Source organism: Blennius ocellaris, assembly GCF_963422515.1.
Source record: "Blennius ocellaris genome assembly, chromosome: 10".
In the NCBI taxonomy this organism is placed as follows: Eukaryota; Metazoa; Chordata; class Actinopteri; order Blenniiformes; family Blenniidae; genus Blennius; species Blennius ocellaris.
Window position 1 is genome coordinate 22,658,043 of NC_137659.1, and position 13,668 is coordinate 22,671,710.

At 46.6% G+C, this 13,668-nt stretch overlaps 2 protein-coding genes across 2 annotated transcripts in view; one reads left to right on the plus strand and one right to left on the minus strand.

Moving 5' to 3' along the window:
- The first annotated feature begins 1,077 nt into the window (after positions 1–1,077).
- LOC308135561 (nuclear factor 7, brain-like) lies at positions 1,078–2,566 on the plus strand. The gene has a single exon (XM_080503613.1). The coding sequence runs from the start codon at positions 1,102–1,104 to the stop codon at positions 2,539–2,541; it is 1,440 nt and encodes a 479-aa protein (XP_080359739.1). The 5' UTR covers positions 1,078–1,101; the 3' UTR covers positions 2,542–2,566.
- Positions 2,567–6,525: 3,959 nt separating this feature from the next.
- The window catches only part of lamc1 (laminin, gamma 1), a 77,753-nt gene continuing 70,610 nt past the window's right edge, over positions 6,526–13,668 (minus strand). The window contains 5 exon segments of the mRNA XM_080503354.1: positions 6,526–9,995; positions 11,640–11,739; positions 13,055–13,213; positions 13,300–13,499; positions 13,603–13,668. The exon segment at positions 13,603–13,668 is cut by the window's right edge and continues 49 nt beyond it. Of these exon segments, the coding sequence (XP_080359480.1) occupies positions 9,739–9,995; positions 11,640–11,739; positions 13,055–13,213; positions 13,300–13,499; positions 13,603–13,668 (782 nt within the window). The 3' untranslated portion in view covers positions 6,526–9,738.

Genomic DNA, 13,668 nt, shown 5'->3' on the forward strand with positions numbered 1-13,668 from the left:
ACAGTGAAATAGAAGCACTGCCTCAGGCGTTTTTGTAAAACTATTTACAAAAGGTCACACATATAATGTCAGGTGAAGACAAATTATTTGTGCCACTCAAAAAAACAGATTGTGTCCAACACAACACAGAGGGACACGTCACAGGAAGGACATTTCCATAGAGTGTCTTTCCTTTTATTGTGTTCCTGCAGGCAATGTTTACATTTTAGCCTTTGGCTGTTGAGGTGGAGCTGGAATGATGGGGACAGGATGTGGTCTGCTCTCCTGGTCTGGGGGACGCCTGTCCTGGTCTGGGGGACGCCTGTCCTGGTCTGGGGGACATCTGTCCTGGTCTGGGGGACGCCTGTCCTGGTCTGGGGGACACCTGTCCTGGTCTGGGGGACAACTCTCTCTCCTCTTCCAAAACAAAGCTGTGGTCTTCAATAATGTAATCAGAATCACTCTCAAACTCAATGTCAGACTCAATGTGCTCTACTTCTTCTCCTTCTTCTTCTTCAAAAAAAAGTCGGAGCGCCTGATGGACGTTCATAAACAAGCTCTTTTGTTGACACATGACATATGTAACATGCTGAGCTGCTCCCACTTCTTAAGTTTTAATGTGTTTAAAACGTGTATTACTACACTGTTTTGCCATGCGAGGTGCTCAACCTCCACTGGGAGAGATGCTCAGGCTTCAGTGGACATGGTGGGAACTCAGAGGTTTCAACCATTCTTCATTATTCCACATCACATGAAGTAAATTCGAGAACTGAAACTGCCGTGTGATTGAGAAGGAAGGTGGATTGTTATGTGTCATGTAATGTGCTGGACAGTAGCAGGTGTACCCATCATCACTTTGGAATGAAACTCAACCTGACAGACTCCGCCCTGCTGCACCTGATATATGCCAGGAAATGTGTTGATTCTAGTGTACCAGGAAACAGACACAAAGAGAGGACGCCTACCAGGGAGTGTCCTGGGAGAAGTGGAGTACTGGCTGCGGAATCCACAACCTGAAGAAAAGCTTTAACCAAAAGTGAAGTGGATTATTGTGGAAGAGGGAGCGTCTATCTTGCGTGCTGTCAGAGAGGCCCTCCTGCTGTGTTTTCTCTCGCAGTCTGAATGGCGTCCACTTTGGAAGACGATCTCTGCTGTACTGTCTGCTACGAGATCTTTGAGGATCCCGTCATCCTGTCCTGCAGCCACAGCTTCTGTAAAGTCTGCGTGCGGAGCTGGTGGAACAACACGCAAACCTCCGACTGTCCGCTGTGCAAAACACACTCGAAGGAACTGTCTGGTAACTTGGTTTTGAAGCAGCTGTGTGAGAGTTTTGTACGGGAGAGGGACAGGCGACTCTCGGCCGGGTCCGGAGCGCTCTGCACGCTGCATGCGGAGAACCTCAAGCTCTTCTGCCTGGACCACCAGGAGCCGGTGTGTGTCGTCTGCAGGGACTCAAGAAAACACAGCGGGCACAGATTCAGACCCTTCGACGAAGCCGCCCAGCAGCTCAGGGAGCAGCTGGAGGACAAAGTGCAGCGCCTGAAGAAGAGCATCAAGCAGGGGGAGAAGGCTTCAGAGGAGTTCGACCTGGCAGTGCGACACATGAAGCTCCAGGCTCGACACGCAGAGAAGCACATCAGGGAGACCTTCGAGAAGCTTCACCTGTTTCTGAAGGAGGAGGAGGAGGCCAGGTTGGCTGCACTGAGGGAGGAAGAGGAACAGAAGGCAGGGATGATGAAGGAGAAGACGGAGGCCCTGAAAAGACAGATAGCTGCTCTTTCGCACGCGGTCAGAGTCACAGAGGAGGAGCTGGGAGCGGAGGACCTCTCCTTCCTGCTCGGCTACAAGGCTTCGGAGGAGCGAGTGCAGCAGTGTTCCCCGCTGGGGGAGATACGCCTGCCCCCAGGAGCGCTCTTACAGCAGGCCAAACACCTGGGAAACCTCCACTTCAACATCTGGACCAGCATGAAGAACATGGTCTCCTTCACTCCCGTCATCCTGGACCCAAACACGGCGGGGCCCGAGTTCCTCTTCTCCCAGGACCTGACCGGCGTGAGAGTGGGAGCGAGGCAGCAGCTTCCCGCCAACCCGGAGAGGCGGGTGCACACCGTGCTGGGCTCCCAGGCTCTGGGCTCCGGGACCCACAGCTGGGACGTCCAGTTCGGGGACAGCTCGGGCTGGGAGCTGGGCTTGCTGCCGGAGTCGGCTCTGAACGGGGACAACCTGGAGCCCGGGTCCTGGAAGCTGTTGTTCTCTGAAGGCTCGTGGTCAACCATCTCCCCGTCGAATCAGCCCTTTCAACTTCCAAGGTTTAAGACGTTTCCCACGATCCGAGTCAAACTGGACTGGGACAGAGGACGACTGTCCTTCTGCGAACCGGACGACAACCTACCCCTATTCTCCGAAAAACACACCTTCACCCAGAGGATGTTCCCTTACATCAAAACTGTCAATGACTTCAAGATCCTCCCAGCTGAATTCTCAGTGAGAGTCAAGGAACACGAGGATGAAGAAGAAGAAGATGAGGAGGAAGAGGATGAATATTATGAGGAGGGAGAGTAGAAGGAGCATGATGAGGAGGAGGAGAATGAGGACGAAGGTGATGGTGACAGTGACAGTGACAATGATGATGATGATGATGAGGAGGAGGAGGAGGCTGATGATGAAGATGAGGAGGAGGGTCATGCTGATAATGGTGAGGATGATGACAATAGTGCTGGTGGTGGTGATAATGATGAGGATGAGGAAGAGACAGGGGAAGGAGGAGGAGGAGGAGAAGGGTGATGATGATGATGATGATGATGATGTGATGATGATGATGAACTATCATTTGTTGACTATAAGTTTTTTCATCATTTAATTTAGTTTTCATTCCATGTACTTTACATTGCTTTAAAAAATATATCTTATCTATATATATCCTTTTATGTATCGTGATTGACTGCATAAATACCAACGGATATATTACATATATATATTTTTGCAGTATAATCATTTTAAAGGGGTCATATTCTGCAAAATTCACTTTCTAAACATTACTAATGATCTCCACACCTGGACCGACCCCCAGAGGTGTAGAAAGAGTGTCCTCTCTCTCCCTGGCTTGTTCCAGGGTTTAAAAAGTGTGTTGCTCCAACCAGCCAATCAGAAATCAAACCCTATATAGTGTCATCGGGGGTTTAGCCAATCACTATCAAGGTAGGCTCCTCCCCTTTGACTCCTCCCACAATCAGGCAGCTCTGCTCTGGCACATGGCACCACGAGAGGAAGGACTTCCTCCTCTTCCCATAGATGGGCGTGTGTGGGAGGAGCAAGTCCAGCTCACACAGACACAGCAGATTCTGAATGTAGCTCCTATGATCCAATATTCTAATGGAGGAGAATCAAGGAGAAGCTGGATTATTAATACACTTTTACTACAGCGTTTTTGGACCAACCACGTGAAAGTGTTGAAAAGCTGGTTAATATGACTCTTTTAACTGGGATTAATCCTCCAGTCACAGATGGAACATTTTTATTTTAGACTAAATATAGAATTTGAGATATATCAGTGCAATATTTGTACAGACACATTTAATTAATGTTGAGATATTGTTTTTTTATGTTACATGTTGAGGCAGAGATGAGAATCTGATGTTTCCAGTTGGACTGTGATTTATAATAGATTGAGAAGTCTGAACTCAAAATTGGACACAGATCTAATGAAACATGTTTTTCTACGTCTTTGACTCAGATCATTAAATATGTGCATGTGACTTTGACCTGTGGTTTATAAAAGAAGTCCTTTTTTTTAACATTCAGATGGTAAAAATCCATATTCAATCATTGCAGTGAATAGTGCAACACCACAGCATGAGAGTTGTAGTTTATATACAGATTTACCTTAAGTCTGTAACTCCCACCAGTTCTTAAAGAAAATGACATTAACATTAATTTAGTCTGGGAAGTTTGTATTTAGTTGTGTCCAATGAGTTTTACATAATGAGTAAAACCGCCATACACAGGGAAAAGCTTGAATAAATGGCCAAAAGGTCCCATATCATGGAAAATCCACTTTCTAACTGGTTTTCTAAGAATATCGTGTCCCTGTAGCCTGAAGGCCCAGAAGTGAGGAAAGTCTGTCATCTCCTTCACTTGCTCTCCTTTTCAGTGACTCAGCTCATATCGCTGAGTCAGAGATTTTCCCTTCATGACATCATGCAGGGAAATAACCACTTCCTCTGATACTCACTCTCATTACAAAGATCACTGATATACTATATAAATTCAGTATAACATGAAAAACCATAGCCGTTAGCAGGAGTTAGCACTAGCTAGCAATAACTATAACAACACAAACGACCAAACTAAGTAACTTATTCAGATACAATATATTTAACTTCTTCAGGAGCCTTCTTCTTCTTCTTCTTCTTCTTCTTCTTCTTCTTCTTCTGGGTCACATTCTGGTTTAAACTGGTTGAACAGCGTTTATGAGTCATAGTGATAAATCCACCGTAAACATTAGCACATTGTACCGGTGTTTCAAATGAACTGGTTTCACTGTTAAAAGGTGCCCAACTTCCTCCATTGCCTCTCATAACAGTATACTCTACATTAATTTAAGACTCACAGAAGCTACAACACTTGGAAACGTCATTGTAGATGTTGTTAATCGGCGTTCGTCAGGACGGCTACAGATTTCTGTCTATTACTATCAGCTGTTATTAACAGGAGACACTAGTTAGGGTCACCAGTTAACAGGGAAACCACTTGATCTAAAACACCAGAAAGCTTTTCCCCTGAGACGGTCTGGAGACGGCATGGACAGAAACAGACACAGACACTTCCTGTTCTCAGTAGAGCCACTAGAGGGACTTTTAGACTGGGGGAATTCAATTTTGAATACAATGTTGTTGGGCCTCTGACGCTGATGAGAAATTATTGAAAAAACTGTATAATATGGGACTGCGAAGACAACTATGCTTCCTAATGGTCTGCAAGAACTTTGAAAGTTACCTGCTTACATGAAAATATTCATTAAAGGATGGCCACAAGGTAGTAACTCGTGGTAACGAGATAATAACTTGCTTCCACACGTTAATAATTCATGGCCACAAATTAAATGATCTTGTTCCCTCATGTTGTATTGTAGCGATTCAACTGTTGCACTGCAATGCACCATGGGAGATTACGGTTTTAGGAGGTTAAATGTCGTTATTGTGATTTATATTAGTGTTACAGTGTTAGTAGTGGTTGTGTTTTATTTTGTTTTTGTGGTTTAGTAAGGGGACTGTTGTCGCGTTGGATGTGGTCCCGCCCCTGCACTGCTGCACTATTTCAAAAATAAAAGCATCTGTCAACTTCCTTAGATATAGAATGAAGAAGTGATTTTCTGTTGCTGATCTTCGTCATAGAGTCAGTAAACTAACTTCACTTCCTTGGTCATGTCCCGTGTTGTACCTACAGAGAGCTACATTACTATACTATACTATTTTCTGCAACACAGTACTTCTTGATAATGAAGTGATTTTTTTTGTCAGGTTTATCAGTAACTGCAAAACACCCAACGTGCATAGTATATGAAAGCTTGGATGTCTTAGCGTTAAAATGTGCATTTTAATGGAGTTTCATGAAAGAACTTTTGCTGTTGTTGAGCATTGTATGTTTACGTCGGTTGCCATTGGAAACGGCTGTAGAGCTGCGCTCTATCGTTCTGCGCCTCCATTCCTCCTGATTCAGGCACATCCAGAAATAAAGTGAGAGGAGCAGAAATTCACAATGTAATGCTGAAATGTAAAAAAAATGCCTAAAGATCATTCATTAATAGTAAGGGGGGGGGGGGGGGATTCAGCAGGCCAGATTTTGGAGCTGGAGAGATTTTTATTCAGTTTTTTTGGGCCAAGAGGAGTTTTACGTGTCTGTAATTTACATGGTTTAGTTAGAAGACACCAACATCTAATGAGGTCTGCATCATTTATCTCAAAATCTCAATACAAAAACAAAAACATCAATTTAGAGGGGGGTGGAGGTTACATTGTTAAAAAAAACAATTATTATATAATATTAATAATTAGTCGTTAGCTCAAGTTAATAATGCGAGGGAACAATTTAATTGAATTCATGGCCACAAGATATTAACAGGTTCTCATCCCATTACCTGAGTTACTATCTTACAGCCTCAAATTTTATTATTTCATTTGCTAGCATTATTAACAATAGGTAGTGACTTATTAACTAGTTAATGTGCTAATGCATGGTTACCAGTTCATATCTTAAGTTCTTTTGCTTTGCTTCTCTATACTCTAAATATTGTTGGTTTTATAAAAAATACTTTCTATCAACTTTTTCAGTTTTTTAAGTTCTGGTGTCAGGATGAGTTTACTCAAAAACTGCACATTTTACATTAATTATATGACATTTCATGGTTGGAACATAAAATGAAGCAAATAATCCGAGAAAATGTGTGAAATGTATAAAAGATCTTTTCATTGTGTTCATGATGAGTTTCAAAGTCAGTGTGAGGATTCCTCCTGCAATAAAGCAACACAGTGACACAGCGCTTCCTGTAGTAATTTATTTTATTATTCAAATGTTACGTTTGGATTTACAGGCGACGTGGGAACAGACGGTGGGGTCACGGGGTCGTCGCGCGGCGGAAAACACGACGCTGCACAGACGTGCGCCTGCAGGCCGCACCGCTCACTCAGCTTCTAACAGGCCACGCGCTTACAATACAAACAAGTGGTACAATATAACTTAAAATACTGTTTATACATAGTGTGTGTGTGTGTGTGTGTGTGAGTGTGTGTGTGTGTGTGTGTGTGAGCTGCGCAGCCTGCGGAGCGGCCGTCTGCCTGAAGGCAGGATTCAACACAAACACTGTACATGAAGATGGACTCCATTAAAAACAAAGGTTTAATCACGAGCTTGATTTGATTGTTGGCAGGAAACGCAGTGATGATTTGACGAAGGCGGCGTTGCCGGAGGCCGGGAGCCTCGATTAAGCTTGAGGACGAGCAACTCTCCTCACATTCAGAGGAGGTTCAGCTCTGAAGTAAAACCTGCTTCTGATCCAAGTAAAAACAGGCCACAATCAACAAATTCGGAGTATTTTTTGGAAGAAAAAAAAAAGGCCCACTTTAGGTGAACTGGGGGAAGTTTGAGGACTTTTTTTTTAAAGATGGCAGCAGTTTTGTTCCCATAAACTGTTTTAATGGTGTTTTTACAAAGTAAGTTAATGACGTCTGGCCTCGTGGATGAAATGGAACATTAGAAGACGCGTTAATAGTATTTATGGACTTGGTGAGAAACTGACAATATTCTTATTAAAATTCTGAAATTGAACTGAGCTTTATTTGGCCTGAAATATTTTGTGGGATGAAATAGAAATAAAAAATAAAAAATTGAAAAGTTTGTAGAAACCCAGTGGCCATGTTACAACATTGCGCCAAACTCTGACTCGTCTTTTGTTTTTTGGGGGATTTATCCTTTTTTTTATATTCTCGCTTGACGTTCGCGTCATGTTACCGTTTGTAAATCTGCGGAGAGCATTTTAGCTTGAAACTTCGTAAGAGGTTTGTTTCATCACTTTATTTTTCACAAACAATCTCGACAACAAAGCCACGTGGAGGGAACAGAATCACTTTGGGCCGACAGAACAAACGCGTGTCGTCCATCTTCACATACAGTCCTCGAGCTGCAAACAGAGGCTTTCTCTGAGGGTTAAAAACTAAAAAAAAAAGTGAGGATTTTGGGCCGTACTTTTGCGGTCGGACGCGACTCCAGCCGAACTTTTATCGTTAAGGCACAAAACACTATTAAAGAGCTGACCTTCTCTCCCTCGGCTCAGTGAAACGACTGGCTTCAAAACGTCCTGATTGGTAAAAAGGAGCAAAAAAAACAAAACAAAAAAATTCAGTTAGGTCGATTTAACTTGTGAAAACCCACAAAGAATCAATAAAACACAAATGAAATAATGGCATCGCTATAAGGCAGCAACACGGAGCCTTGTATACAAGCAAGCTTATTATAACAACATACCACAGACGTTATCATAGATATTTATATATATATTTAACCTGGAGGCTTCGGTTCAATGATTGTGATCGAACTCGACGTGGCTGTCGGCTTGTTGGAGGTTTCCCAATCAGCCAGTCCTGAATCATTTAACGCATATATTTACACAAATAACACGTTTCTCACGCTATGTCATAATAAAAAACATTCACACAAAAATATAACATTTGAAATAATTATTAGCACCAGTGTATCAGATAAAACTCTCGCTACGCAAAATGTACAAAGTTGCATAGTGTTGGATTGAGCCTGGAGGAAAAAGTGTTAAATGTGTGAAAAAAGTGGAAAAGCAGCGACTTCGGGGACGACGACGACGGCGACGGCGCGGAGACAAAACGAAGGGCGGCGTCAACGGCGTGAGCGAGTGAAAAGTGTGGAGCCGGGTCACAGACGGAGGCCTGGTTACTGTCCCACGAGGGCGAGGAGGGCGAGGACGCGGCGTTCCCTCAGAGATGGATCAGCGAGCCGCTCGTGGAAATGAAACGCCTCCGGGGGTCGAGGGGTGAGGGGAGCGAGCGCCGCGTTTTCTAGCTTGCATAATAAAGGATGAAGTGACGTGGCGATGAGGTTTGGTGCGTCTCGGCGCGATCGATGAAACGAGTCGAGGCCGGCCTCCTTCAGTCCACACATGCAGAAACTTCCATTTGACCAGTTGGAGCGTGAGCGAAGAGGGAAGCCGACAAAGAGAGAGGGTTGATTGGTGCATCTTGATGCAGGCATCCGGAACGTTCCGGGGTCTGAGGGGGGAATAACCATCCAGATGCATCGCAAAAAAAAAAAAAAATCAGAACACAATGGAAAAGCTACGAATGGCCCATAAATAGATTTAATACGCAAACTGAAATATTTCAGGCTTATTTATCTGATAAGATGTTTTTTTTTCTTCATGATTTCAAAAGCCTGAATTCAGAAATGAACTTATTTATTCATCGGTATTCAGATTTTTTTTTTTTTTTTTTTCGTTTTGATGCACCAGCAAACCGGATTCCCTCCCAGAGTGTCCAATCCAAGCGCCAGGCTGACGCCGGCGGACACTCGGGGGGGGAAACGTCCATCCCGATGAGCACGTGTGAGGAAACGGACGTCTGCGGGAACCTTCCAGACGTTTGTGACTTCAGGAGCTCCGTCGGCAGAGTTCGCTCCACAAGCAGAGAAACCAGTCGGAGGTGAAAATACTGTCGGTAGGAGGGAGGAGCTGAAACCTCCCCGGAGAGACCAGAGGACTCCTTCACTGTGTTTGAGGAAAACTTGAAGATCAAAAAAAAGAAAAGAGAGTTGCGTTTAGCGAGCCGAGAGTGTGAAATGTCCCCCGGGCGTGGCGGGACGGGGTGGAGGAGGAGGAGGAGGAGGAGGAGGAGGAGGGGGCGGAGCTTCCTCGTGACCCTTCCTCCTGCGGCGGCTGCAGTCACGACGGATTTGTGGTTTCTGGTTTTCTCTGCACGGCTTCTCCGCGTCGCTGAGTTCGTTCGACCGTAACCACGCTACTTCGTCTAAAAGACAAGAACAAAAACCAAAAAAAAACAAAAACAAAACCTAAAGACGAAAACAAGAAACGGCTGCTTCGATGTCGTGAACGTGGTTTTAAAGTATTGGCTTCTTAAAAGAACGTTTTAAAAAAAAACAACTGTTTTGGTAAAATTCGGCGTGTCAGCCGAGTGTTAGCGGTGAGCGGGGGCGGGAGTGTGGGAGGCGGGGTGGGCGGGGCTAAGGCCGCTCCAGGGACGGCGTGTTGAAGCAGCCGTCGGGTAACGTGTTCTTGATGTCGTTGAGGTTGGCGATGTCGGCGCGGATCTCGCGGATCTGCCGGTCGTAGTCGTTGATCATCTCCTCCTGCGTCCGCGCCACGTCGTTCAGCTCCGCCAGCTTCTTGTCCAGCTCGCTGTCGGCCATCTTGCCCTTGGCCCTCTTCAGCGACTCGTCGATCTGGTTCAGTTTGCTCAGGTCCACCTTGTCGATGTTTCCTGGAAACCAACGGATGAATCTCATTTCCCCAGAACCTTATTGCTCGTTTGTCGAAAGCAGGGGTCGGCAACCTTTAACGCTCAAAGAGCCATTTGGTCCCGTTTCCCACTGAACACGACACCCAGAGAGCCACACACATTTTATTTTGACAGTCCCACAGGAAGACCATGTCAGGAGGAGACGACACACAAAACCTTCTTCACTGCTGGTTGACAACTTACAACTAATAAACTAAACTACATGAACTAAGCAACAAAAACACAATTATTAGCAACACTACAAACCTAATATAACCCCCAATAATTACATTTAAACACGTCAAACAGAAACTCCCATAATGCATTGCAGCTCTCAGCTCCTTTATCGCTCCACATGATTAAAATGGAAGATAAATGTGGGAGATGTGGATTGTTAGAACCATGAGTGTGATGGTGTGTCTTTAATGTCCTGTAGTTGTTGTGTAATTCACTAGAATGTTCCGTCACTCTCAACAAGTCTGTAATGAACCTCCTGGAATTGTTGGGTTTTACTCTGAAAGGTACAGGAAGCTCCCAGCTTCAGACACCAGTTGAGCCGCTGTCATGACCTGCAGCCGCTATTCTACGTTCTTCATGCCATTATTGTTGTAATGACTTTACATCGCTGCGTCGTTCACGACCCTACATTTTACCACTCTTTGTAGCGGGACTGCGCTCTGGGTGGCTTTGCCTCCTTACTTCCCTCTCTGGGTGGCTTTGCCTCCTTACGTCCCTCTCTGGGTGGCTTTGCCTCCTTACGTCCCTCTCTGGGTGGCCTTGCCTCCTTACGTCCCTCTCTGGGTGGCTTTGCCTCCTTACGTCCCTCTCTGGGTGGCTTTGCCTCCTTACGTCCCTCTCTGGGTGGCTTTGCCTCCTTACGTCCCTCTCTGGGTGGCTTTGCCTCCTTACTTCCCTCTCTGGGTGGCTTTGCCTCCTTATGTCCCTCTCTGGGTGGCTTTGCCTCCTTACTTCCCTCTCTGGGTGGCTTTGCCTCCTTACGTCCCTCTCTGGGTGGCTTTGCCTCCTTACGTCCCTCTCTGGGTGGCTTTGCCTCCTTACTTCCCTCTCTGGGTGGCTTTGCCTCCTTACTTCCCTCTCTGGGTGGCTTTGCCTCCTTACGTCCCTCTCTGGGTGGCTTTGCCTCCTTACGTCCCTCTCTGGGTGGCTTTGCCTCCTTACGTCCCTCTCTGGGTGGCCTTGCCTCCTTACGTCCCTCTCTGGGTGGCTTTGCCTCCTTACTTCCCTCTCTGGGTGGCTTTGCCTCCTTATGTCCCTCTCTGGGTGGCTTTGCCTCCTTACTTCCCTCTCTGGGTGGCTTTGCCTCCTTACGTCCCTCTCTGGGTGGCTTTGCCTCCTTACGTCCCTCTCTGGGTGGCTTTGCCTCCTTACTTCCCTCTCTGGGTGGCTTTGCCTCCTTACGTCCCTCTCTGGGTGGCTTTGCCTCCTTACTTCCCTCTCTGGGTGGCTTTGCCTCCTTACGTCCCTCTCTGGGTGGCTTTGCCTCCTTATGTCCCTCTCTGGGTGGCTTTGCCTCCTTATGTTGTTGAGGTTCATCGATGACAGTTTTAATGAGCCGTCCATTTTAGACCGATATAATGTGTAGTGTATGACGAGACGTGTTCTCACCCAGCTGGTCCATCAGGGCCGTGATGACCTTCAGCACCGTCTTCACCGTGCTCTTGGCCTTGCGTGCGTTGTCCTCCGCCTCCTTCGCGTTGTCTGATGCCTACAGGGAAGAACAGAAGAAGCTCTATTCACAACCCCAAATATACAAGAGCCACAAAGAGCCTTCATGGATGGATGGATGGAATATCAGTGCATAGATCTATGAACGAATGATGACGGATGGATAGAACATGAATGATGGATGGATGGATGGAAAGACTAGTTGATAAATTAAATATTAAATGAAGTAGTTAATAACACCTAAGGATGAATGAATGCACAGATAGGAGGATGAACGGAAGTGATTGACAGAATGGAGTGATGTTGGATGGACAGATTAAAGATTAATCGAAAGATTAGGTGGGTGGACAAGTGAGTGGATGAATGGAACATATTGAATTTATGGAGTCACGGACAGAGAGGATGGATGGAGGGACGGATGGAAAGACTAATGGAGACGAGATAGGAATTTGATGATATATAGATGAATGAGGACGTGCAGAGAGGAGGATGAATGGAAACGACTGAATGTGTGGAGTCACGGATGGATGGATGGATGGATGGATGGAGTTATATCGACAGATGAACAGATAGATTAATGGGTGAAAGGAGACATGTATGGATGAATGCAAATGTATCAATGGATGAGAGGATGGACGGACGGACAGACTGCTTAATGGGTGGGAAACGGATGTATAGAGAGACAAAGTACTGGAGGGATGGTCAGTAGATGAAGGGTCAGTGGATGTAGGGCCAGTAGACCCTACATCTACTAATGTAGATGTAGGGTCAGTCGATGTAGGGTCAGTAGATGAAGGGTCAGTAGATGAAGGGTCAGTAGACATAGGGTCAGTAGATGTAGGGTCAGTAGATGAGAGGTCAGTAGACGTAGGGTCAGTAGATGAAGGGTCAGTAGATGTAGGGCCAGTAGACGTAGGGTCAGTAGATGAAGGGTCAGTAGACGTAGGGTCAGTAGACGTAGGGTCAGTAGACATAGGGCCAGTAGACGTAGGGTCAGTAGATGTAGGGTCAGTAGACGTAGGGTCAGTAGATGTAGGGTCAGTAGATGAAGGGTCAGTAGATGTAGGGCCAGTAGACGTAGGGTCAGTAGACGTAGGGTCAGTAGATGAGGGGTCAGTAGACGTAGGGTCAGTAGATGAAGGGTCAGTAGATGAGGGGTCAGTAGACGTAGGGTCAGTAGATGAAGGGTCAGTAGATGTAGGGCCAGTAGACGTAGGGCCAGTAGACGTAGGGTCAGTAGATGTAGGGTCAGTAGATGGTACATGAATGTAGATATGGTCGATGTAGGACAGACTGACGGAGTCACAGCAGTGGTTTCCATCCACCCTAGCCCTGAAAGTGAAGGAGGTCGGTACCATGGAAGCCATCATCATGTCCTGGTCCGCCTCGGCCTTCTTCTTGGCCAGCTCCTCCTCAGCGGTGTCCAGCTGGTCCATCATGTCGCTGACCTCGTTGTCCAGCTTGCTGGTGTCCTCGAAGGCCTTCTCGGCGTCCTCCTTGGTCTTGGCGGATCCCTGCGGGGAGCCGGGTGACGTACGGTCAGCGGGTGGAGGACGCCGGACTGAGCCCGCCAACGCGGCCGCTCGGTCGCACTCCTTACCTTCTGGACGTTGCTGGCGATCCTCTCCGCCTCCTCCGCCTTGCTCTTGGCCTCCCGGGCGTCGGCCGCCGCGTTGCCCAGGGACCCCTCCGCATTCCGGGTCTTCTCGTTGGCGGCCATGATGGTGGCGTTGATGGCAGGGATCTTCTTCATGGCCTCCTCGGCCGCGGTCTTGTTGTCGTTGACCCTCCGGTCAAAATCTGGGATCAACGTAGGAAACGGACCAAAACGCCAGTGAGATCGGGCAGAGAAACAAACAAACAAAAACTGAGCAGGTGTGTGTCTCGAACCGAAACCTCGTACCTCGGAGGTTGTCCAGGATGTTCTCCGCTTCTCTGAACGTGGACTGGCCTTTCTTGGCCGCCTCCT